General features: G+C 42.3%; 1 protein-coding gene across 1 annotated transcript; it reads left to right on the forward strand.

The window, feature by feature from the left end:
* Positions 1–2,849: 2,849 nt before the first annotated feature.
* On the forward strand, positions 2,850–27,341 carry LOC110537844 (beta-glucuronidase). The gene is made up of 12 exons (XM_021624270.2): positions 2,850–3,140; positions 11,508–11,690; positions 11,898–12,079; positions 12,422–12,564; positions 12,795–12,982; positions 14,828–14,980; positions 15,274–15,452; positions 15,818–15,964; positions 23,942–24,026; positions 24,699–24,875; positions 25,216–25,351; positions 26,698–27,341. Exons 1-12 carry the CDS (start codon positions 2,928–2,930, stop codon positions 26,838–26,840), a joined length of 1,929 nt encoding a protein of 642 aa, XP_021479945.1. The 5' UTR covers positions 2,850–2,927; the 3' UTR covers positions 26,841–27,341.
* Positions 27,342–27,573: the final 232 nt, after the last annotated feature.

A 27,573-nucleotide genomic window follows, 5' to 3' on the forward strand; every position in this document is an offset into this window, starting at 1 on the left:
AAATATTTTTGGAAAACCTAGTCATCTAAAGGAACACGAAACTGTCCTCTGCGGAGCTACTGGGAGAAGTACAAATATGTGACAACCAAAACATTGTGAGTGCCAAAATGGCAATGACCGTCTCATATCGAAGACAAGATGTCGTTCAGGCCCTTCCTGTGAAGGACTTCAAAGAAAGATGGCCAGCCCTATTTGAGCCCACTCAGGTACAAAATGCAGCTGAATAAGAATAGTCAATGTAGGTCAAAAATGTATATGATTTTGTGTTGTTTTGACCTAATATTCTAATCTACAATTAAATAGGCATTAAAGATTAGATCTCACTCTGCATATGCTTTGGGAGGGGTTTCCCAATAGCATTATGACTCTCAGATCATCTTCTGTCCTTATTGGTTCAGAATTCTCTCTCTCAGATTAAGGAAGAGTTCAGAAGAATTACAACTGTTGCTCGAGTCCACCTTTATGCAGAAGCTGTACGAATTTACACTAAAACTATTGGACTTGTTTAAGCCAAAAGGAGGTGCTGTCAAGGCGGACATGCAGAACATCCTTGAAGTTCTGTACGGGGTATGCACAGTACCACCTTCACAATAGTATATAGGTTATACTGTGTATTTATTTCCCGGTATTAAATGCAATTATTTGTATAACATCATATTACAGTGCAACATCATCCAGGAAAGAAGAGACAGTGTGATCCGTGGCCTGATCATATACCTCGGCGAGAGGGTTGAAGACCTGATCACAGAATACAAGGTAAAGGGTTTTATTTGTGTATCTTTATTTATCTCTAAATTAAGTATATTCCTTTGTTTCCCTCTCTCCCCCCTCACACAGTTAATCTAGTTGCACAGTTAATCTAGTAACCTAGTCTGTTATTTCTACATTTTTTTCACTCAGGATGCTGACAATACCATGATTCGAGAGGACCTCTTTCAGCATGTGATGAAAGTGTTCACTGTGAAGGATCTGCACCAGAATATAGCGCATGGGATCTGCATTGAAGGAGCAGAGGTCCTGGCTGGTATTCCCAGTGTTACACAGTCATGTACGTTGCTTATGGACCTCATATATGGCTTAAATCTAAGGTACCCCAAAGAACTGAAATATACCTTTGAGGTGTTCCAAAAATAATTATTGGAACTTGATGATCTCAGGACCTCCCCACCCACGGGTCCAAGCTCTAAAGATGAAGTTACTTGTTATTTAGAGATATCTAAAGATATCTATGAGAACTCTCAAAGGGCCACTCACAAACTGTGGTCCAACCCCTACTCAATAAGTTGAAAAGCTAGTTGATAGGTGGTATAGGAGCTACAGTTCACATTATGCTCTTTGTCAGGTGAAGTCATAAAAGACATGGTCAATTCCTGTTTAAAAAAACAGCTTTGGTTTAAAACTTACTCCATATGCACTAGTGGATATTTGAGATAGCTTGCACTTGACAAATAATCTGGATGTAACTTTACCTAAGGAAACAAGGTGAAATTATACCCAGAATGCTTATACCTGTCAAAATAATATGTCCATATGGGCTTCACTAGTGAAAATGGTGTCCGTTTAAGGGATAATTTGGCATATATTTTGTAACAATATGTGCAATGTATGGTTTGAAAACCCATGTTTTGATTAATCTAAAACAGTTTGAATGAGGTTGTGTTTGAGCTAAAGTTCGGTTGGCCGTTTTATGTGTGGATTAATTGTCGGAGTAGAGGTCCTTGTGCATTTCAGGTAAAATAACAACTCAATGTTTATATCCCAGGGCAAATTTGGGGGGATAAATTTATGCACGATAGCGCACGCGCGCAGCCGGTTTGGGTTCCATGTTAGACTTTTCTATCGAATAGAACCGGCAAAGGTAATGAGCACTGAAGGACTCTGAAACCAAGGACTGCATGCATCCCCAAATTGTCTCCAGTTATTTGGCAGATAGTGCCATAAACTATCAGTTAAAAAAGGCAAAAATTCGCAAACTATTCGATTTAAGAAAATTAAGGAGCAACGATCTCCAACCACCTATTATGTAAGGAAGGGTCCTTCAGCAGGGCATGCATACCATAGTTGGCTGTGCTTACAGGGGCGGACTTGTAACCGAAAGGTTGCAAGATCGAATCCCCGCAATAATAATGCCGTTCTGTCCCTGAACAAGGCAGTTAACACAGTATTCCTATGCCGTCATTGAAATAAGAATGTGTCCTTAACCGACTTGCCTAGTTAAATAAAGTTTAAAATAAAATACCTGGAAGCATGCATTGTCGAACCAGTGCCAAAGGCATAGGGCTTTTCAGTCTCAAACGGCTGTGATCCTTTGAATGCGTTGGGGGCGATAAAACAACAAAACAACATTCAATGAAGGGTAGCGGAGGGGCGATTTCTTTGCATCTGGAGTTATCAAAACCCAACCTTCATTTACATCCTGATACACTCAGGATCCAAACTCTGTTTAAGACGAGACTGACTTGATGACCAAAATGATCCAATTTACACTTCCTAGTAAATTTGGAATAAATGTTTGACTCATATCGATGTCACATAGGCCGTTTTCAAAGGGATTTGTTAGTTTTTAGGGGCAGACATTCTTTAACCGTTTTAAATTCCAACGTGGGTGACGTTTGCCTTCACAACGATCCCGGTTTAGACTTTTCCATTTTGCACACAAATGTCTTGATCTTTATGAGGCTCTGCGTAGTGGCCATAGCTAAGCATTGCATTATTGTTGATGCATCGGGAATGTTACAACAACAAAAATCAACAAAAACAAATATTTGTGGAATAATGCTTAGAAAAATACAATGGTAAATATTTTGAGAATGTCAGCATGTTTTGGGAACATTTGAATGAATCAAAGATTATGATCACGTGACTTATGGCTGGTCGCGTGACGTCTCTTCTGCTTTGTTGTTAGCTAATGTGGGAGCTCTAAAAAAATGGAGGGGTTTAGACGGTTAGTAAAGTATTTTTTATCCCTATCTTCAGTGTGGAATGTCGGTCATTTCAAGGACAGTGGAATGCTCTTTCCTCGAGAGTCGTCGTCGCGAGAGATCAAAGAGCTGAATGGACTATGGAACTTCAGGGCCGACCACTCGCTCAACAGGAACTTGGGCTTTGAACAAGCATGGTACAAAAGTCGCCTCGCAGAGGTATGTAAAAACATCCATTGGCATTGTCTAAAGAGACCATAACTATGTAACATGGATATTGTCGTTAATCGTATGTGCAGGTGGACTACGGGTCTTGCTTGTGCATAATTAGTTATGGGTCGCTATAAATTCCATTCAATGAGTGTGCTGTGTTTGGGAAATTTGAATTAAACTTTTATTTGCAGAATGCTCTATCTTTAGTCAGCAAAAAAACAGTTTAGTAGTCTGTTGCAACTACATAGAGTAAATACATTTTAGTCCAATAAATAAGTTGACATTCACAACTAGAACTATTTGTTTAGCCAAGTAGTTGCATGTATTTGAGTAGTTATACATTACAACGGTGATATACCATGGCTAGTTTGAAAGGGTCAAAAGCAATGACTGTAATTGTCAGGTAGCCTAGTGGTTAGTGTGTTGGGCCAGTAACTGAAACGAATCCCCGAGCCGACAAGGTCTGTCATTCTGCAAGCAGTTAACCCACTGTTCCTAGACCGTCATTGTAAATGAGAATTTGTTCTTATTAACTGATTTGACTAGTTAAATAAAGGTGGATGGACAAAGCCGAGGAGAACTGACTGCCCCTTCTAATTGAATCCAAAATGGAGATATTTGTGGTCAATCTTAGTGTAATAAATACACATTTCAAAACAATCATGTGTAATCAATAATTACTTTTAATACACCAGATGTCCATGAGCCTATTTTAAAATCTCAAACACGTCATTAGGACTAAGCCCTCAATCACGTGACACTTCTTATGTGAAGACTCAATCACAGGACAATGAGACAGATATTTCACCGGATGTATAAATGTGGAGCATTCGCTTGGCGTTTCCACACACTACCAAATATGGCAGTGAGAGGAAGCCCAGTGGGAGAAGATTCTGCAAATTCTCATCAATAAAACATTTGCTCTCAATACAATTTCTGTTCCCAAAACTAGAATATGTTACGAACATGGTGGACTAACTTTAGTAGACTTTACAAAAGTAAAAAAAAAAAAAAAGTGTTCATGAGTATGAAAGTGAATAGAAATTTTGCACACGTGAAATTCAGGGTCCCTAACGGACATATGCAGATGTGAGAACGGGCCAATAGAATCTTGCTAGCTCATGCTTGGCTCTGCCCACCTATGGTGTGTTCGTAAATTCAATCTGTAGTGTGCTCTGGGCGTTCTTAATTTCAGCGTTTCGCTATCTGAGCGTTCAGAGCGCACACTGGAAGTGGTCAGAATGCTTGGATCAACCCTACTTCTCGGCCAGAGCATCCAGTGTGCGCTCTGAACATAGGGGTGTGTTGGCTAACGTTGGCTGGCTTGCTAGCTATTTCCAGACACAAATGAGAGAACGCCTCACTCTGACCATTTTACTCACCCTAGCAGAGCTGGTTATCCAGAGTGTTGGTGACTGTAACTTACGCTTTTTTTGCCGACGTTTACTGACACTGGACACAGGCGTTAAGCGTTTGTACCGGAGTGCAGAATAACTGATGAATTTACACTCTGACGAGAGTGCTCTGAAATTGAAGAACACACCCCTACTTGCTTGTTTTGCCCACTATGACAAACTTGTTCCAATTAGAAACGACAGGTTGGTTTAGTTCTCTTGGTTTAGTTATAGGCTGCCATTAGCACCTAAATTATCATTCTGTGTACGATTTTAAAATAATCAGTTCAAGGACATGCATCTGGTCTATTAGAAGCAATTATTGGTACCGTTAGCAGCGTTCATCAACATTTTTCAGTTTTAAAAACAATTGTTTGGATAATGGATGAAGACTCCAAACTTTGAATTTTTATAATCCATCCAATATTGACTTAATTATAGCACATTTTACTGGCATGGATAAATAATGAATTCAAGGATTTTGGTGGAAATTCAGCTATCCAATTTGTCAAATGTAACATTTTTCTTAGTGTGTGGTGTGAGTGTGAGTGATTAAATCAATGTTATGTCACATGCGCTGAATACAACAGGTATCACAACAGACCTTACTGTGAAATGCTTACTCACAAGCCCTTAACCAACAATGCAGTTTTGAGAAAATAAGAGTTAAGAAAATATTTACTTTTCTAGTTTTTAAACTTTAAACTAACGTAACACAATAAAATAACAATGAGGCAATATACAGTAGGTACCAGTACCGAGTCAATGTGCAGGGGTACAGGTTAGTCAAGGTAATTTCTACATGTAGGTAGGGGTAAAGTGACAATGCATAGATGATAAACAGCTAATGGAAGCAGTGTGACTGTTTCGTCTAGATTACACAAATTTATAGTGTCATAGAAATACGAAGACATTGCTAAAGTAGGCAATTAATTGGTATGAAACAACTTTGCCATATTATTTACTTTGGAGATGGCAATGGTGCCATTACTGTTACTAACGTTCATTTAAAAAAATAGCTAGCATTGCTAATGTTAGCTAGCTAAAATAAAGTGGGTGGTCCTCTCAATCTTCGTTAGCTGGCCAAAGTTAGACTACATCTAAAGTATGGCGACATCACAATCCCCAAAAAAGGTTTTCCTACTAATTATTTGCATTCTTTTGAAATGTTAACATATTTCCAAGCCAAATCCTAGTTGTATTGAGGTAGGCTAAAGTCATCCAGCTACCTAGTTAGGTACTATAGCTAGCTAACATTAGCTATGCTAGCAATGATAGTGATAATGATTTTCTAAATATACATAACCAGCAGTCTGCGGTCTAGCTACCGGTATACTCACCACCACTGGGAGCAACGATCTCCAACCACCTATTCTGTAAGGAAGGGTCCTTCAGCAGGGCATGCATACCATAGTTGGCTGTGTTTACAGGGGCGGACTTGTAACCGAAAGGTTGCAAGATCGAATCCCCGCGCTGGCAAGGTTAAACAAATATTATAAATTATAATAATGCCGTTCTGTCCCTGAACAAGGCAGTTAACACAGTATTCCTATGCCGTCATTGAAATAAGAATGTGTCCTTAACCGACTTGCCTAGTTAAATAAAGTTTAAAATAAAATACCTGGAAGCATGCATTGTCGAACCAGTGCCAAAGGCATAGGGCTTTTCAGTCTCAAACGGCTGTGATCCTTTGAATGCGTTGGGGGCGATAAAACAACAAAACAACATTCAATGAAGGGTAGCGGAGGGGCGATTTCTTTGCATCTGGAGTTATCAAAACCCAACCTTCATTTACATCCTGATACACTCAGGATCCAAACTCTGTTTAAGACGAGACTGACTTGATGACCAAAATGATCCAATTTACACTTCCTAGTAAATTTGGAATAAATGTTTGACTCATATCGATGTCACATAGGCCGTTTTCAAAGGGATTTGTTAGTTTTTAGGGGCAGACATTCTTTAACCGTTTTAAATTCCAACGTGGGTGACGTTTGCCTTCACAACGATCCCGGTTTAGACTTTTCCATTTTGCACACAAATGTCTTGATCTTTATGAGGCTCTGCGTAGTGGCCAGAGCTAAGCATTGCATTATTGTTGATGCATCGGATGCACCCTGTAAAAACAGGGACGGGATTAATCGTTCAGAAGTCTTATGGCTTGGTGGTAGAAGCTGTTAATTAGCCTTTTGGATCTAGACTTGGCACTCTGGTACCGCTTGCCATGCTGTAGCAGAGAGAACAGTATGACTTTGTTGCCTGGGGTCTTTGACAATTTTTTGGGGGGGGGGCCTTCCTCTGACACCGCTGTATGTATGTCCTGGATGGCAGGAAGCTTGGCCCCAGTGATGGACCGGACTACCCTCTAGCGCCTTACGGTCGGATACCGAGCAGTTGCCATACCGGGCGGTGATGTAACCGGTCAGGATGCTCTCGATGGTGCAGCTGTAGAACTTTTTGAGGATCTGGGGACCCATGCCAAATCTTTTCAGTCTCCTGAGGGGGGAAAGGTGTTGTCGTGCCCTCTTCACAACTGTCTCGGTGTGTTTGAACCATGACAGTTTGGTGATCAAGGAACTTGAAGCTCTCAATCGGCTCCACTACAGCCCTGTCAATGTGAATGGGGCATTCGGCCCTCCTTTTCCTGTAGTCCACGATTGGCTCCTTTGACTTGTTGTCCTGGCACCACACTGCCAGGTCTCTGACCTCCATATAGGCGGTCTCATCATTGTCTGTGATCAGGCCTACCACAGTTGTCGTCAGCAAACTTAATGATTGAGTTGGAGTTGTGCTTCCCCACGCAGTCGTGGGTCGAAAAGGGAGTACAGGAGGGGACTGAACATGCACCCCTGGGGGGCTCCAGTGTTGAGGATCAGCGTGGCAGATGTGTTGCTACCTACCCTCACCACCTGGGGGTGGCCTGTCTGGAAGTCCAGGATCCAGTTGCAGAGGAAGGTATTTAGTCCCAGGGTTCTTAGCTTAATGATGAGCTTTGTGGGCACTATGGTGTTGAACGCCGAGCTGTAGTCAATGAACAGCATTCTCACATAGATGTTCCTTTTGTCCAGGTGGGAAAGGGCAGCGTGGAGTGTGATTTGAGATTGCATCATCTGTGGATCTGTTGGGGCGGTATGCGAATTGGAGTGGGTCTAAGGTTTCCGGGATGATGGTGTTGATGTGAGCCATGACCAGCCTTTCAAAGCACTTGAAAGGCTGGCTACCGCCATGAGTGCTATCTATATGGCTACCGCCACGAGTGCTATCTATATGGCTACCGCCACGAGTGCTATCTATATGGCTACCGCCACGAGTGCTATCTATATGGCTACCGCCACGAGTGCTATCTATATGGCTACCGCCACGAGTGCTATCTATATGGCTACCGCCACGAGTGCTATCTATATGGCTACCGCCACGAGTGCTATCTATATGGCTACCGCCACGAGTGCTATCTATATGGCTACCGCCATGAGTGCTATGGGGTGGTTGTCATTTAGGCAGGTTACCTTTTGCTTTCTCTGGCGCAGGGACTATGGTGGTCTGCTTGAAACATGTAGGTATTACAGATTCGATCAGGGAGAGGTTGAAAATGTCAGTGTAGACACTTGCCAGTTGGTCCACGTGTGCACCGAGTACACGTCCTGGTAATCTGTCTAGCCCCGCGGCCTTGTAAATGTTGACCTGTTTTAAAGGTCTTGCTCACATCGGCTACGGAGAGAGTTATCACACAGTTGTCCGGAACAGCTGGTCCTCTCATGTATGCTTCAGTGTTGCTTGCCTCGACGCGAGCATAGAAGGCATTTAGCCCGTCTGGTAGCTCGCGGTTGGGTTTCCCTTTGTAGTCCGTAATAGTTTGCAAGCCATGCCAGAGAAACTATGTATGTATGTAGAGGGATATTTATCGATCACATTTTCTTATTGTATGAGATTTTGTTTAAAATAAGGACATTTGCATAAATAAACTGCGCCTATTTGCATATATGAGTATATTAACTTAAAGGGGTGGAACAGGGCTGTAACCACCAAACACGTACTCGTCTAGGCCTACCTGCAATCACCTGCACTGTCTTGTCAAGTTCTGTTGCCTAATTCAACAAGTGTGTGTCAATAGCAGGATACCTTCGGATAAAAATCAACACGCTTGGCTCTATATTATTACTTTTTTTCTTCCACAAATGAACACCATCAAAATAAAGGTATTTTCTCTTTCTTGTGATGCAAGTGTCAAGACGTTGCGTTAAATCACCACTGGAGCTTTAATTAGCGTTCTTATAGATTCAACAGAAAGCCAAAGTATTCCATTGAAAACGTTTCATCCATTACAGGGGTATGTTAGACAGGTCATTATAAACATTTCCACAGTCGTAATATTAAAACGAGAAATGAAAGGCACCAGAAAGAGTATGAAAGTCAAATTAAAGCAATCAATCCAGAGCGATTTAAGTGAATTTTGCATACCTCAGACTCGGGAAATGGGTGGCTGGAAAAAGACAGATCCTCAGGTTGTCGGGGCATGCACGTTGCTAGTACCATGATTGTCCCCCCCCCCCCCCCCCCCCCCCCGAAAAAAAAATATTTACATGAAGATTGACCACAAATATAAAAAATTCTCCATCTCCTATAAGGGGCTAACAATTCCTGCAGTTCCGCGGGCGTCCGTCGTGCAGGCAATTTTTCAACTAACCTGGTACTTGCAGATACACCTTTTATACCGAATCGAGAACAAAGAAGGTATTTTGTAAATCTCCGTGTTCAGCTGCAGGCGGTTCGCCAAAAACCAGAGAATATTCAGAAAGATGGTAAAAATCCATGTTTTGTATCACGTGAGAAATGCCTCTTGCATGTGTGTAGTTCTGTGGTCACACTGATGCGCTGTTATCAGAGATGACTCTAGGGCCCAAAAGCCCATTTTAGCATGGGCAGCGCCATTGGACTTTCACCATTTGCAGTAGTCAACAGGGTGGGATTTCCTATGGGTTAAGGAAGGATCACAATTCCATCCAGGTCATCAGGAGGGATCAGCCAATGAATTATACTCGTGATAAAACATTCCGTAATTGCAGGTGGCAGTAAATTGGCAACCTGTTGAAACCTATACCTGTTGAAACAACACATTATAGGTGGCAGTATGAAACATTTCAGTTTGTGTATAAACTTGTAGAAGAAAATTGACCAGGCCTACTTCAAAATGGAGATGGCCTCAATGGTGCTGCCCACGCTCTCGGATGCCATAATGGGACATATACTGTTGGGTCCTGTAATTATCTCTATTAGGGATGCACAATATATTGGTGAACGTATCGGAATTGGCCAATATTAGTTAAAAATGCTGACATCGGCCCGATGTCTAGTTTAATGCCGATGTGCAGAACTGATGTCAAAGCTGACGTGCATACCTATATGACGCCAAGTAAAATTTTGCGTTGCATGTGCAACACCGCAATCCTAACCCACAATGTCTGCTGTGAGGATCGAGCATTAATTTGAAAGAGTAAGAAAATGTGAGCGAGACAACTCAAAGGCAAAATCCATTAACGCCAAGATGATGGAATTCATTACCCGTTCTGTCGTGGGTAATGTTGGCTTTCGCCGACTGGTGGAGCACTGGTACGCACTACCTAGTGCGCTATTTTTCAGATCTTGCACTACCAGAGTTGCACAGTAATAGCATCACTGCTATTAGCTTCACCACTGACATTTGGACCAGCAATATCAGCATGCGGAGTCTGACGGCACAGTGGGTCGTCAAGGATTTCCTACTGAGGAAAGCTGTATTGCATGCTCATGAATGTGCTGGTTCTCATACCGCTGCTGCCATTTCAATGGCATTTGAGAACATGTTTGAAACTTGGAGACATAAACACACTCCCAGCTCCATTCGAGCAACTGACTGGAGAAATAAGCTCATCAACTGCGTCTGCAGCAGACGTGATACCCTCTGTCATGGCATTGATACGCCTGGTCGTCAAAACTGCCGACACAGGCTGTGAACAAGGGATTCGGTGGAATTCTCTAATGTGTCGCCACCATACAAGGACCTCTACCTCGATGCAGACAAACAGGGTTTACATGAAATGTTAGACACGGTGACAGTGCTCACAGAGGAAGAGAGGCCACGGACAGACAGAGCTGAAACTTCACTGCTTGGCACGTATGATGAAATCTGAGTTAAGAATGCAATGACTGAACAACGAAACAGCACAGCAAATAAGTGAAAGAAATAAGTTGGGATTGTTTTACTGGTAATGGGGACATACGTAAATGCCAACAAAATAACGTGTGTGCGCAACCTTTTTTTATTTAACTAGGCAAGTCCGTTAAGAACAAATTCTTATTTACAATGACAGCCTACCCAGCGTCGTCCGGCCATACCCGGACGACGCTGGGCCAATTGTGCCCCGCCCTATTGAATTCCCAATCACGGCCGGATGTGATACAACCTGGATTCGAAACAGGGACTGTTGCAGTGCATTAGACCGCTGTGTGTGTTAACTATTTAACTGTACTGGAATGCTTAAGGCCACAAAAATTTTAAATATCGGTTATTTTTTGGCATGGAAAATATCGGTGCATCACTAATCTCTATGGCTGTCATTTACTTCTACACGTGTCCGCGTCGCATAGAAATGACTAGAAATGCAAGATGTCTGGTAGCTAAAATGGCAAGGGAACTGTTTTTCTGAATATTCTCTGGTTTTTGGAGAACCACCTGCAACTGAACAGACATTTTTAAGATACTTTTTTTGTTCTCGAGTCAGAAGTGTATCGGCAAAAACCGACCCTTTCTGCAAACCAAAGTTTAATGGCTACTATGGAAAAATTCACATATCGCCGCTTAATATATAGCTAGTATTTTAGCTAATGCTTTGTAAACTCTCAATAATTCAACATGATTTTAAAGCGATAGCCTGTTTCAAATAACTTTTAATTCCTCCCTCTTTTTTTCTCTCTCGCTCTTTACCTGTATTTGTTTATGTAGAGTGGTCCAGTGATTGACATGCCTGTGCCCGCCAGCTACAATGACATCACCCAGGACCCACGGCTGAGGGATTTCATTGGCTGGGTGTGGTACGAGAGAGAGGTGTTGGTACCCTCTGGATGGGTGTCTGAGGGAACCAGAGTTGTACTGCGAGTTGGGAGTGCACACTACTACTCAGTGGTCGTGAGTATCTCACAAATTTTCAAACACTTCTGCTTAAGTTGCCATTCTGTTTCGCTCGTAGGATAACTCCTCAACCTCCTCTCACATGAGTTAATCTGCAATGTTCGTGCACATCCCTCATTGAAAAAGGTATGATATTGTGTAAAGACTGTCACTCTGGCTACATGGGAATAACAGTATTTCTTCTCTCTTTTCCTTCCCTGCCAGTGGGTGAATGGGATCAAAGTGATGGAGCACGAGGGCGGCCATCTTCCCTTTGAGGCTGAGATAGTGGAGGTCCTCCGTAACAACCCAGGTGGGGCCTGCAGGATCACCATAGCTGTCAACAACACCCTGACTCTCCAAACCCTTCCCCCAGGGACTATCCAACATATAGACGACCCCACCAGGTGACATGATGAAGAGATTGATTGTGTCCATACAATTGATGTACAATACAATTGATTGTGTCCATACAATCAATGTATGGAGAGATCGATAGAGCAGCAGGATTAAATTCAGGATGAGTCGTCACTAGTCCCAGGACAGAGTCTGGGAAACACTGCGCTATGTTATCATTTTTAAGTTGGGACTAATCTCACATTGCCAGACACACATTTTAAGATTTTCTACAGACCAAACCTAAAATGACAGGTCGAGGCTAACTAACTTTTGATTCCTTTTCTGGTGTTAGGAGCGGAAATCATGTTTTGGATTATAAATGGAGGAAAATCTATGTCTATTGTCTACAGGTATCCTGCTGACTATGTTGTGCAAAACACAAACTTTGACTTCTTCAACTATGCTGGTTTACATCGGCCTGTAATGTTGTATACCACTCCTAAGGCGTATGTGGATGACATCACAGTGCTGACAACCTTTGCCGACAACATTGGTGAGTGCAAAAAAAGAAAACAACAAGATTCTCATTCACTTGATCACTCATTCAATTATTTAGGCCTGTACATCCATACCCTTTTCACACTATCTTGCCGACCAAAACTGTACTGACTCGGATATTTCCTTTTCACATGGTCCTTTTCTGCATGATTCCATCAACTATGGAATAGTGTGAAAATGGCACTAGTGTACTGAGGTGTTGGTTTCTTCTGTTATGTGGCCTAGGTCTGCTTTCCTACCAGGTGTCGGTGCTGGGCAGTCCCAACCCCACGGTGACGGTGACTCTCTCAGACAAAGGTGGCCGTTGTGTGGCCTCTTCCACTGGACCCTCTGGGGTCCTCAAAGTAACGGACGCCAACCTGTGGTGGCCGTATCTAATGCATGAGAATCCAGGTTATCTGTATTCTATGGGGGTGAGTTGGGCTGCATTCATAGTTGTATTAGTCTACTGTTCCTTTACGGTCTTTTTTGTCAAACCTTTTATCAATGCAAACTACATCAAATTATTATATGCAGAAATAAAATAATTTGCAGTTTTTACTCATGTATCACCCTATCCGTGTGATGGATGACTCACAGCTCGCATGAACATAGCATCAGTTTGACAACTCAATCACACCACCCACACATCCACTTCCTGTGTTTATGTAACAAAAAAATTATTTTGTAGCCTTTTCAGAAAGTTGCAAAATTACAGAACGTTCGAAATGTCTTGTACAGCAGATATAATTATCTGCCTGTCATTGTAAATAAGAATTTGTTCTTAATTGACCTGATTGGTAAAATAAATCTGACCCATAGAAGTTGGAGTTGTGTAAGCCTGAATCTGAACGTTTCACCTAATTAGTGTATTCAGACCCTTTGACTTTTTCCACATTTTGTTAAGTACAGCCTTATTCTCAAATTGATTACATTGTTTTCCCCCGCTTTGCTATGAGACTTGAAATTGAGTTCAGGTGCATCCTGTTTCCATGGATCATTCCTTGATGTTTCTACAACATGATTGGACTCCACCTGTGGTAAATTCTATTGATTGGACATGATTTGGAAAGGCACACACCTGTCTATATAAAGGTCCCACAGTTGACAGTTATGGCAGGACAAAAACAGAGCCATTATTAGGGTGACGGAATAGTCCGTAGAGCTCCGAGACAGGATTGTGTCGAGCCACAGATCTGTGGAAGGGTACCAAAAAATTATCAGGAAAACCGTGGCCTCCATCATTCTTAAATGGAAGAAGTCTCTAACAAGACTCTTCCAAGAGCAATCGGGGGAGAAGGGCCTTGGTCAGGGAGGTGACCAAGAACCCGATTTGTCACTCTGACAAGCTCCAGAGTTACTCTGTGGAGATGGGAGAACCTTCCAGAAGGACAACCATCTCTGGAGCACTCCACCACCTTTATGGTAGTGGAAGTCGGTCCTCATTAAAAGGCACATGACAGCCCACTTGGAGTTTTCCAAAAGCTACCTAAAGGACCCTTTACTCAGTACTTTGTTGAAGCACCTTTGGCAACAATTACACCATGAGAAACAAGATTCTTTGGTCTGATGAAACCAAGCTTGAACCCTTTGGCCTGAATGCCAAGCGTCACGTCTTGAGGAAACCTGGCACCATCCACGATGAAGCATGATGATGGCAGCATCGTGCGGTGGAGATATATATTTTAGGGACCGGGAGACTAGTCAGGATCGAGGGAAAGATGTACAGAGATCCTTGATGAAAACCTGCTCCAGACCTCTCAGGACCTCAGACTGGGGCGAAGGTTCACCTTCCAACAGGAAAACGATCCTAAACACACAGCCAAGACAACGCAGGAGTGGCTTCAGGACAAGAGCCCGGACTTGATCCCGATCGAACATCTCTGGAGAGACCTGAAAAGAGCTGTGCAGCGACGTTCCCCATCCAACCGGACAGAGCTTGAGAGATTCTGCACAGAAGAATGGGAAGAACCACCCAAACACAAGTGTGCCAAGCTTGTCGCTCCTACCCAAGAAGACTCGGGTGTAATTGTTGCCAAAGGTGCTTCAACAAAGTACGGAGTAAAGGGTCTGAATACTTATTTAAATGTGATATTTCAGTTTTATTTTTAATACATTTGCCAAAATTTCTAAATGTGTTTTTGCTTTCACTATGGGGTATTGTGTGTAGATTGATGGGGGGGGGGTCCATTTTAAAATAAGGCTGTAACGTAACAAAAATGTGGGGAAAGTCGAGGTCTGAATATTTTCCAAATGCACTGTACATCCCTCATCGCCAGGTTCACATGACGACAAGTGGTGAGGGTTCTGTCTATGAGGATGTGTATGCTCTGCCTGTGGGCATCCGCACTGTGCAGGTCACCAACACACAATTCCTCCTCAACAACAAACCCTTCTATTTCCATGGAGTCAACAAACATGAGGATGCTGATGTGAGTACTGAGTAGTACCGTTAGAGGGCAGCAAAACTCTGAACCAGAAAAGTGGGCAGTGTCAGTTTTGTATTGTGTATGCAACTGACTTCCAGCAGGTGTTCTGTCATATCTGCCAAGGAATTTAAGCAATAAAGAAGGTTGAAGTGGCATATAAGTTCTTATCATCTGATTAGGTTCTCAGTGTTTAGAATAAACACTTTTTTTATCTGGTTTTATGTGTATGTGACTCTGTAATTCAATAGAAATTGGTCTGTGTCAACTGTCCTCATTGCTTGCTGTGTGTGTGTCAGATCCGAGGCAAAGGCCTGGACTGGCCTCTGATGGTGAAGGATTTCAACCTGTTGAAGTGGCTGGGGGCCAACTCGTTCAGGACCAGCCACTACCCCTACGCTGAGGAGATAATGCAGATGGCAGACCGCCATGGCATCGTGGTCATCGACGAGTGTCCCGGGGTGGGCATCAAAGATATGTAAGTCATTGTCATAGTGACCGTTGCGGTTCCTGTGACCTCTCTGAAGGGTCAGTTAAAGGTTACACGGTCACCAGGTGTCAGAAACATTTGACGAGAACCTCCAAGGTGTTCTTTCGCACAATGAGTGTGCCAGTAATTTTTTTTAAAGATACTTTTATTTAAGCCTGTCCTTTTTTTTGCTTGCATGTCTAAACCATTAACTACTCTGTTTAATGGACCATTATTGGCAAGTTTATATACAGAATTGAACTTTTAAAATATTATCAATGCTCTGCCAATACATCATCAATAAAGTCTGGCGTCAGGGCTTCTGTGTCTCCGGGACATCCACTAACCCCCTATCCTGTCTCTTGTCCCCCCAGCCGTAGTTTTGGGAACGCCTCCCTGTCACATCACCTGGCGGTCATGGATGAACTGGTGAGGAGGGACAAGAACCACGCCTCCGTGGTCATGTGGTCTGTAGCCAATGAGCCGGCCGCTGAGATGCCTCCTGCTGGATTCTATTTCAAGTAAGAGAATGTTAGCATTCATTCACGCTCCATAAATGTGCGTCCTTGTTACTTAATGAACATTAACGTCATGCAAGAGTGACATTGTAGTAAACAAGGACTGTTAGTTACTCTGAAACTCTTCTTAGTTCTCACATTTCCAAACGAGGTAGCCCTTTAACGCTTGCAGCCCGTTTACAGTATGAAAATGGCATATTTGGTCAATAATAAGGACCTAAATTGGAACACAGTGGATGTACAGTAACATATATTATAAATGTCAGTGTCAGCTTTACAGCACATTTAACATACATTTTAAATGTGTGCACCACACAACCAGAAAGATGCCCCATCCCGCCTGTTAATTGGGTTACTTTTGGAAAACAATTCTGAGTGAGGAGTGCTGTAAATCAGGAAGACGGTGTTCTGAAAGATTAGACGTCGGATTATAATAAACACCGCTTTCATCACACATCCGTGAGTCCAAATGTGTGCTCTTCACATTTCCATATGATAAAACTTGTGTCATTTACCGTATCAAAGTTTTATAGTCGTTGTGCTACATGTACAGTCACAAGGATGACATGGTGTCATAGCCTGGGTTGTTCTGAACAGAATGCCACAAGTCCCTAGCAACAGATTCAGCCCTGCCCACAAAGGGTCAAAAAAATAATAATCTCTAATTGAAATACATTTATTTTAGTACTGCGCTAAATTACTTCATATGTTTATAAGAGTTTATGCATTTAGCCAGCAATAAATATATACTTTTACAACTTATTTTAAGTAACAAAGCCCAGGTGGTAAAATGTTAATTCATTGGCAATAACTGCATGCACTCTGTAAAAACGTACGCAGCAAACTTGTCTGTGTCTAGTGTGAGTGAACATTATGATGAATTTAATATATTTTTACTGGTCCTGCTCTTCTCATTCAGTGACAATACATCTTTCGATTCCTCCGTTCGAGTCAGTAATGCCCAAGCAAGCCTTCCTCTGACACCGCCTGGCATAGAGGTCCTGGATGGCAGGAAGCTTGGCCCAAGTGATGTACTGGGCCGTACGCCGAGCAGCTGCCATACCAGGCGACTATGCCCTTGATGGTGCCGCTGTAGAACCTTTGGAGGATCTGAGGACCCATACCAAATCTAAGTCTCCTGAGGGGGAATAGGTGTTTGGACCATGGTAGTTTGTTGATGTGGACACCAAGGAACTTGGTGCTCCACTACAGCCCTGTCGACGTCAATGGGGGCGTGCTCGGCCTTCCTTTTCCTGTAGTCCACTATCAGATCCTGAGTCTTGATCACGTTGCGAGTGGGGTTGTTTTGTTGGCACCACGCTGCCAGGTTTCTGACCCTTCTCCCTATAGGCGGTCTCGTCGTTTGTCGTCGGCAAAGTTAATGATGGTGTGGGAGTCGTGCTTTGCCACTCAGTCGTGGGTGAACTGGGAGTACAGAAAGGTACACACACCCCTGAGGGACCCCCATATTGAGGATCAGGTTGGCAGATGTGTTGTTGCCTACCCTTACCACCTGGGGGTGGCCTGTCAGGAAGTCCAGCATCTAGTTGCAGAGGGAGGTGTTTAGTCCCAGGGTCCTTAGGTTATTGGTGAGCTTTGTGAGCACTATGGTGTGGATCTCTGAGCTGTAGTCAATGAACAGCATTCTTACATAGGTGTTCCTTTTCGTCCAGGTGGGAAAGGGCAGTGTGGAGTGCGACTGAGATTGCGTCATCTGTGAATCTGTAGGGGCGGTATGTGAATTGGAGTGGGTCTAGGGTTTCCGGGATGATTGTGTTGTGAGCCATGACCAGCCTTTTTAAAAGCACTTCATGGCTACAGTTGGTCATTTAGGCAGGTTACCTTCGCTTTCTTGGGCACAGGGACTGTGGTGGTCTGCTTGAAACATGTAGATAATACAGACTTGGTCAGGGAGAGGTTGAAAATGTCAGTGAAGACACTTGCCAGTTGGTTCGCGCATGCTCCTGAGTACACGTCCTGGTTATCCGTGAATGTTGATCTGTTTTAAAGGTCTTGCTCACATCGGCTACGGGAACGTGATCACACAGTCGTCCGGAACAGCTGGTGCTCTCTTGCATGCTTCAGTGTTGCTTGCCTCAATGCGAGCATAAAAGGCACTTAGCTCATCTGGTAGGCTCGCGTCACTGGGCAGTTTGCGGCTGGGTTTCCCTTTGTAGTCCGTAATAGTTCGCAAGCCCTCCACATCCGAGTGTCAGAGCCAGTGTAGTAGGATTCAATCTTAGTCCTGTATTGACGCTTTTGATGTTTGATGGTTCGTCTGAGGGCATAGCAGGATTTCTTATAAGTGTCCAGATTAGTGTCCTGCTCCTTGAAAGTGGCAGCTCTATCCTTTAGCTCGGTGTGGATGTTGGCTTCTGTTTGGGATATGTGTGTGTGGTAACTGGATACGTCGTCGATGCACTTATTGATGAAACCGGTGGCTGAGGTGGTATACTCCTCAATGCCTTTGGAATATGTACCATGGTTTTTCCAGTCTGTGCTAGCAAAACAGTCCTGTAGCGTCCGCATCATCTGACCACTTCCGTATTGAGCTGGTATTACCTGCTGGTAAGCAGGAGCCGGGAGGAAATAATTATGGTCAGATTTGCCAAATAGAGGGAGAGCTTTTTACGTGTCTCTGTGTGGAGTAAAGCTGGTCTATTTAAAAAAAAAAAGTATTTTATTCTCCTCTCGCTTTTGACATGCTGGTAGAAATGTAGTAAAACAGATTTCAAGTTTGCCAGATTAAAGTCCCTGACCAGTAGGAGCGCCGCTTCTGGATGAGCATTTTCTTTTTTGCTTATAGACGGCTATGTAAAATATAGGTAGTGTGGTCTACACTTTATCATGAGGTACTCTACTTCATGCGAGCAATACCTCAAGACCTCCTTAATATTAGACATTGTGCACCAGCTTGTTATTGACAAATAGACACACACTGCCTCCCCTTGTCTTGCCAGATGTAGCTGTTCTGTCCTGCCGATGCACGGAAACACAGCCAACTGTAAATTATCCATGTCGTCATTCAGCCACGACTTGGTGAAACATAAGATGTTCGTTTTTAATGTCCCGCTGAGGTGGGTTACCCACTCGCCGACGAATCCTCACGAGGCACTCCGATTTCCGCCCTCTGTATTTCCGTCTTTACTTCAAAAGAATGACAAAAGTCTTCATCCAGATCGAGGTGAGTAATTGCTGTTCTGATATCCAGAAGCTGTTTTCGGTCATACGAGACGGGAGCAGCAACATTATTTACAAAATAAGTTACAATGTGAAAAAACTCACAAAATAGCACAGTTGTTTAGGAACCCTTAAAACGGAAGCCACCCCCTCCAGCATAATTGTGCACCAATTCCAAATAAAATGCTATATATATTTTTTTTTTAAAGTCAAATGGGTTTTCATCGCATTTTCAACTCTGATGGTTTTTGTCACAAATAAATGTTGCGTTGGGATAGCGAATGTGCCCACTGCTTTTGGCACACAGTTTGCAGATACACTACTACATGATAAGATTATTATGGACTCAAGTGCAAGATTATTTTTATTTGTCAAATGGCAGCCAATCATCGATCATCATTCACCAGAATAAGACACTTATTTATTGAAAGGAGTATCAACCTCATCACTGTGCACTTTCACCACCCTGTGAAGTTCATGATTTATTTCATCTGTAGCGTAATAAACTACATGCTTTACCATAATGCCGTGAATTTAATTTTTTAAAAATAAATATCCGACATGTGGGCTACTTAACTCTCATAAAAAGGTGGGATGGAAACCTGGTTAACGTCAAGACATTGGAGTTATATTTTGGATCAACATGCAGATGCCTACTGGAGACTTGAAGTAGCCTAATCAGATTTTAAAAACATTGCCTAGTTGTGTTTAAGCCACACACTACCAGTCAAAAGTTTTAGAACACCTACTCATTCAAGGGTTTATTTTTATTTTACTATTTTCTACATAGTGAAGATATCAACTATGAAATAAAACATATGGAATCATGTCGTAACCAAAAAGTGTTAAACAAATCAAAATATACTTAAGATTCTTCAAATAGATACCCTTTGCTTTGATGACAGCTCTGCACACTCTTGGCATTCTCTCAACCAGCTTCACCTGGAATGCTTTTATAACAGTCTTGAAGGAGTTCCCACATACGCTGAGCACTTGCTACTTTTCTTTCACTCTGCGGTCCAACTCATTCCAAACCAGCTCAATTGGGTCAAGGTCAAGGGATTGTGGAGGCCAGGTCATCTGAAGCAGCACTTCATCACTCTCATTCTTGGTCAAATAGCCCTTACACCGCCTGTTGGAAAAACAAATGATAGTCCCACTAAGCCCAAACCAGATGGGATGACAGCGGTAGCCATGCTGGTTAAGTGTGCCTTGAATTCTAAATAAATCAGTGTCACCAGCAAAGTACACCATAACACCACCTCCTCCATGCTTGACAGTGGGAAATACACATGTGGAGATCATCCGGTCACCCACACAACATCTCACAAAGACCCGGCGGTTGGAACCAAAAATCTCCAATTTGGGCTCCAGGCCAAAGGACAAATTTCCACCGGTCTAATGGCCATTGCTCGTGTTTCTTCTCGTCTTCTTATTGGTGTTCTTTTAATGGTTTCTTTTCAGCAAATCGACCATGAAGGCATTATTCACACAGTCCTCTGAACAGTTGTCTGTTACTTGAACTCTTGACGCATTTATTTGGGCTGCAATTTCTGAGGCTGGTAGCTAATGAACTTCTCTGCAGCAGAGCAGAGTCTTCCATTCCTGTGGCTGTCCTCATGAGAGCCAGTTTCATTATAGCGCTTGATGGTTATTGCGACTTCACTTGAAGCAACTTTCAAAAATCTTAATATTCCGTATTGACTTAACTTCGTGTCTAAATAAATTAAAAAAATAGCCTAAAATGACAGACCCAAATCTAACTGCCTGTAGCTCAGGACCTGACGCAAGGATATGCATATTCTTGACACCATTTGAAAGGAAACACTTTGAAGTTTGTGGAAATGTGAAATGAATGTAGGAGAATATAACACATTAGATCAGATATAAGATAATACAAAGAAAAAGGTTAGATGCAATTTAGATTTTGGCCTCTAGGTGACAGCAGTGTATGTGCACATTTTTTTTTTTGACTGATTCAATGAACTATTCCATTTACTATCAAAATGTTGTATCAAGACTGCCCAAATGTGCCTAATTGGTTTAATACATTTTAGAGTTCTTATCTGTGCACACTGTCGATATCAGATATGTCTATGTCCTGTGACATTTCCTTGATACTTACAACCTCATGCTAATCACATTAGCCTACGTTAGCTCAGCCGTCCCGGACACCAATCCTGAAGAGGTTTTTAAAGTAATAATGAACTGTCATTTCTCTTTGATTATTTGAGCTGTTCTTGCCATAATATGGACTTGGTCTTTTACCAAATAGGGCTATCTTCTGTATACCACTCCTACCTTGTCACAACACAACTGATTGGCTCAAACCCATTTAAGAAGGAAAGAAATTCCACAAGTTTACTTTTAACAAGGCACACCTGTTCATTGAAATGCTTTCCAGGTGACTACCCCATGAAGCTGGTTGAGAGAATGCCAAGAGTGCAAAGCTGTCAAGGTGGCTATTTGAAAAATCTCAAATATAACACTGTTTTGGGGGAAAGACCCCACTATATATATTTTTTTTCTCTCATCTGGAATCCATTGATTTAGTCCCCCTTATTTTAAAGGGTAAAAACTAAAATACATTTGGAATGGATTATGATAGACATTTGTACCATTGGTTTTCTTATAGGATTATCTACACTTAACATTTTTACACATTGGTCAAAAATGTGTTTTTGATTGGGCACCCTACTATTCAGCTTGAGTCAAGGCAGAAGCAGTGTTTCTCTTCATCAGCATCAATCAAAAAAAATGTGAAAACAACAGCACCACTTTGTGCAATTCAAAGACCCGAGCCAGCTAGTTGTCGTCGTTGACCGGTCAGGTTTGCGTAACATAAACGTGTTTTACGGTCGGGGTGGATTGCACAGCCGAAAGTGAGTGATCTAGCTATTGAGCATTTTGAACGTGAGAACTTGAAAGCTAGCTAACTATTTTTGAATTGTGCATTTCTTTCATAACCCATCTAGCTAAGTTTGCAAGTTCGCTTTATCTAGCCTGCATTATACTTTTTGCCTTGTCGTTTGAGCTCTACTGCTAGTTAACTATGCAGTACCAACCTGCCTAGCTGCCCATCTAATCAGCTAGGTAGCTATTTCTAGTACAGAAAATACATTCTTCAAGTTGAAGTTGGATTTTAGTAGTGCTGCAGTAAAGGATCTATTTATACAGCCAGTTAAAGTGGCATGAATATGATTTTAAACCTAAAAATATAGCATGTTAATTTCAAGAATAAACACATGTAAGTGAATGGGTTTTCCAACATTCTGAAGCTTTCTCTACCCTTCATGGTCATTGCTGAGCTAAACTTTTTTTATTTTAATTTTTAAAATGTTACCTTTTATTTAACTAGGTAAGTCAGTTAAGAACAAATTCTTATTTACAATGATGGCCAAACCCGGACGACACTGAGCCAACTGTGCGCCGCCCTATAGGATTCCCAATCCCTACCGGATGTGATACTACAGTCCCTTTTTCGTATCCAGGCTGTGACGCCTCTTGCACTAAGATGCAGTGCCTTAGAATGCTGTGCCACTTGTGAGCCCACTAAACAATGGGCCTCACGTCATTGACACAAACCTGTCTTCCTCCATTCTGAAGAAAGTTTGCGGTGGAACACGCACCTGAATACACTCAACTCCATTTTATGTGCACCAGAATTACAATCTTATTCTCTGAAGTGCCTTGTGAAAACCGTGTAAGATAAGATTTCATAACTTTCATATTCCATACTGGCTATAGCCTATTCTATCAAATGATGCCCTCCTGACCCAGATTGTGATTTACATGACTGTTTTTGGATGGCGTGAACAACAGTAATTGTGGGATGCAGGGCTGGGTTCCAAACAGTGTTCTTGCTTCAGTTCCTCAACAGCACAGCTAGGAGAGCTTACAACTGTTTCGGGCTCTTTCTTGCATTAAAATGACTTAAACTGTGCACACTTTGGAGAGGTGTGTGTGTGTGGCCACTTGGAGACACCAGTTAAACTTGTTACTCAAACCCTTGTCATTTTTTTTATCTTATGTTGCACCTACCCCCAAATTTTCCAATAATTATTATTCTACTGAATTTTTGCAGCGTTTGTCGATAACAAAATGAAACCAAAGTGCAGTGAATGTAAAATGCACATAAAATCAACCGTACTGTTTGGATTCAGTCTTGTCAGGTGAACTGTTGTCCTCACCATTGGTCTAAAACTTTACCCATAATCTCCAAAGTGTTCCAATTGCTACCATGGTTTTGAATATGTTTGAGTGTAAAGGGGAAGGGAAAAGGAGCATAATGTATATTTTGTGTTGTTATTGTGGAGCAGCTTTTAGAATGAAGGCTACAATTCCAAGTATTTCAAGCAGCATTGGTATTTGCTTTACATCTAGTCTGTGTGTGTGTGCATTATGCATGCTTGTTCATTAGATGGTAGAGATGGATTTTTATGAGTCTGAGCATGTCTTGGTATAATGCCATACTGGCCTGTGGAATGCGTAAGAGTCGTACTTAACAGAGCATTAACAGGTGTGGCTCAGGCCAGGGAGTGACTGGCAGAAGTGGACAGGCACACAGCAGGGATTTCCTCATACAGTTAATTTACAATAGTTAATAGTGTTGTGGTCATAGTCAACAAAGAGCCTGATACGATGAGACAGAGTCATTCTTTATACTTGTTTAAAATACTTTCCTTCTTCCTGGTCCTTTCTCCTGTACTCATCAGTCTCTGTATCCTGACCTCAACCCTGTGATCCCTTACCCCATCTTGGAACAGTAAACAATTGCTCTCTGTTTTTGTGTCTCTTCAGGACACTGATGGCGCATACCAAATCTCTGGACCCAACTCGACCTGTCACCTTTATCACAGACAGTAACTTTGCCAGGGACAAAGGGGTGAGACTTCACTGTTTCTCTGTTATGCTTATGATGGATTCTTTCTTCATAGAACTATGGCTCTCTCAATTCATTTTTCCTCGCATCCTCTCTCACTTCCTTCCCAAAACACATTCGAGGAGGTCAGAGGGAGAATTTTGGACCTTATCCTCCAATGCGCTTTGAGAAGAGGATGCAAGGAATTGATTAAAGACCAACTGAAAAAAAGTCAGCCGTCTTTAGTCTCCCTTTTTGACTGTGCTTGATTCTAAAGCCCTTGTTGGAATATATGTAGGGCCATTTTGAAGGCATACCTATGCCCTGATTCAATATTGTCTTACTGCTTACCCGAGGTCTGACTCTAGCCACAGTGACTCCCTGCGGCAAAGTCTGTAAGATAAATTTAACAGAATTTCACGGGAAGTTCTACTCCAACTATCCAGACAGTAGTTGATCAGTGGTGCCACTTAACTGATGTGCTTAGCTTAGTCACTATCATTTAAATTCCATTCATTACAATGGGAATTCAATCAAAATGTATTTTGTAACACCATTGTATCTATAGTTCTGATTTTCATACCCAGGCTCCATCAACTATGGCATTTTGAATGTCATACATTACAATGGAAATGTATTGACCACTGTTTACCCGGTATTTCTGCTCTTCTCACATTGAACCCGGTCTTTCCCCAGGCTCCCTATGTGGATGTGATCTGTGTGAACAGTTACTTCTCCTGGTACCACGACCCAGGTCACCTGGAGGTCATCCCCTTCCAGCTCAACACCCAGTTTGAGAACTGGTACGGGAAGTACCAGAAACCCATCATCCAGAGTGAATATGGAGCCGACGTGGTTCCGGGGCTACACACGGTGAGTGTTCCAGAACTTCTTTGTTCTTGCAGAACCTCTTCCATGTTGTGTCCTCACAGGACAGAAACAGACTGAAAAGGACGTAAGGTATAAGGTAAACACACGTGTATTTGCTGTGATTTCATGGCCTCTGAGGCGAACAATGGTCTGGATACCAGTTTTTCAAATATGCTTGAACAATTTGTCAAACACCTACCCAGGCTAGAACACAAGTTGAAACCTAAGTGGTTTGAGCTTGAATGATCAACCCACATCTCTTTAGTGAAATAGACGTTTGTCTCAATGAGAACCCGTAGAAACCGAAGTTAAATGGAAAGCCACATTTTTATGTTCCCCACAGGACCCTCCCATGATGTTTACTGAGGAGTACCAGAAGATGGTCTTACAGAACTACCATGATGTGTTTGACCGAAAGAGGAAGGAGTATGTCATTGGAGAGCTCATCTGGAACTTTGCTGACTTCATGACAGCACAAAGTAAGGAGGAATCAATACAAATCTATAGGACTGGAGTTCATTGAAATTGTCAGAACAACCATTCTTGTTAAATATACAATTGAAGCTGGTTGTCATACCTTTGCTTGTTTTAGTTGTGTGTATATTGAACAGAAATGACTGAAACTCCGTCATGCCCAGGTAAGGAAAAAGGGAGCAGTAGCACCAACGGTTAGTAATGTGATGGTGGGGTAATAGAATGCTGAAAGTAGGCCAGTGCTTGAAAAGGTGCCAGTATTTATGTGAAATGTATTTAAAGCTCCCAGTGTTGTAAGTACAGCCAGCAGGAGTGGGTGTGGCACATCAGGAGGGTTCATTCTTACTTTTAGACAGGCCACTCCCCCCCCACACTGTATATAGATGTTCTTCAACTGTGTTATTGACTGTGTTTTGTTTGTTCCATGTGTAACTGTGTTGTGTTAAGTTCATGTTTTAAGTATCCCTATATTTCTGTTATTACGGGGCTATCACTCAGTCAAGAGTGTGCCTGCGCAGTGAGTCTTGTTGTTGATGGACCTAGCCTTGAGTGGAATGGCTACCTTACAGTGTGTTCATATAGTATAGTCAACTTTGTTAAACTGGAACATCGTCGTTTTGTCATTTCGAGGTAACAGTTGTACGTGTCAAACTGCTTTGCTTTATCTTGGCCAGGTCGCAGTTGTAAATGAGAACTTGTTCTCAACTTGCCTACCTGGTTAAATGAAGGTGAAAATAAAATTGTTGGGGTGACTCATGTACTGGAGGCAGCTCTGCAGAGGGGTCACTAGCTGGCACAGCCACAAAGTCATAAAATCTGATTTTTAAACCTAACTTTAAGAACACGGCTAACCCTAATGCCTATCCCTAACCTTAAATGAGGACCGAAAAGCTATTTTGTTTTCATGAATTTTTACTGTATAGTCATTGATGTTGGTTTCCACTGATGGGCCAACTACAATCAGTTTTGGTTCCAGAGCAAGAATCATGACCATCAACATGCCACTACCCCAGTGCCAAGTTAGACCAGCACTCCAGAATACCATGTTGACACTGCTGGTCTTAAACAGATTACCCACCCAATCCTCACTTTACATGCTGGTCTGGCCCCATGTGTATACAGGGGAGTGAACATAATGTACTGTTTGAAGCAAGACCTTATCCTGTGTAGACAATCTCCAAGAGAAAGCAGATGCTGTCTGTTCCTTTTCCACCTAATACAACAATTTTGTTGAATTTGGCGATTGTAAGAAATTATTGTACAGATCTATAGGCTTTATACTTTTAGACGGCTGAAACAAACATACACATTTTGTTCAGGAAATTAACCTTTTCTCTTCCCATCTCTGCAGCGGTGACCCGTGTGGTGGGCAACAAGAAGGGCATCTTCAGTCGGCAGAGACACCCCAAAGCTGGCGCCTTCCTCCTGAGGGAGAGGTACTGGAGGCTGGCCAATGAGACGGGCCTGCTGCCCGTCGGAGCTAAGTACCCCTGATACACCTGGATGGGGGACACACAGCACCTGGGTCGTATTCATTAGAGCAAATACCCTCACTTCGTAACAAAACATTTAGCTATTGGACAAGTCCAGGTAGTCCTTCTGTTTATCTGTTTTGTTCCGTTTGGTACCTAATGAACACAACCCTGTATGGGGGACAAACCCACGACTCAGAACCGTGTCTTATGACAACTACAATGCTCAAAGACCACATCAGATTATTACCAGAACCAACCTCACTGGATCTTTTGGCTGAGTATTTGTATTCCTCTGTTTTTAATTCAGGAATCAACCCCATTTTGTGCATGAATGTAAATCATGATGATGATCTGTGTCAGATGAATGTGTTGTATGAAAAATGTATGTGTATTGTTCTTAGAATGCTTGCTGGCTCAATGTTAAGACTTCACCCATTTGACTTTTTCCAGATTGTTGTTACAGCCTGAATTTAAAATGGATTAAATTGAGTTTTTGTCACTGGCCTTGACACAATAACCCATAATGTCAAAGTGGAATTATGTTTTTAGAAATTGTTACAAATGAAAAGCTAAAATGGCTTGAGTCAAGTATTCAGCCCCTTTTGTTATGGCAAGCCTACATAAGTTCAGGAGTAAAAATGTGTTTAACATGATTTTTGAATGACGGCTGCATCTCTGTACCCAACACATGCAATTATCTGTAAGGTCCCTCAGTCAAGCAGTGAAGTCGGTATCTGGTGTGGCCACCAGCT

This window comes from Oncorhynchus mykiss, chromosome 12 (genome assembly GCF_013265735.2).
Source record: "Oncorhynchus mykiss isolate Arlee chromosome 12, USDA_OmykA_1.1, whole genome shotgun sequence".
NCBI classification, from domain to species: Eukaryota; Metazoa; Chordata; class Actinopteri; order Salmoniformes; family Salmonidae; genus Oncorhynchus; species Oncorhynchus mykiss.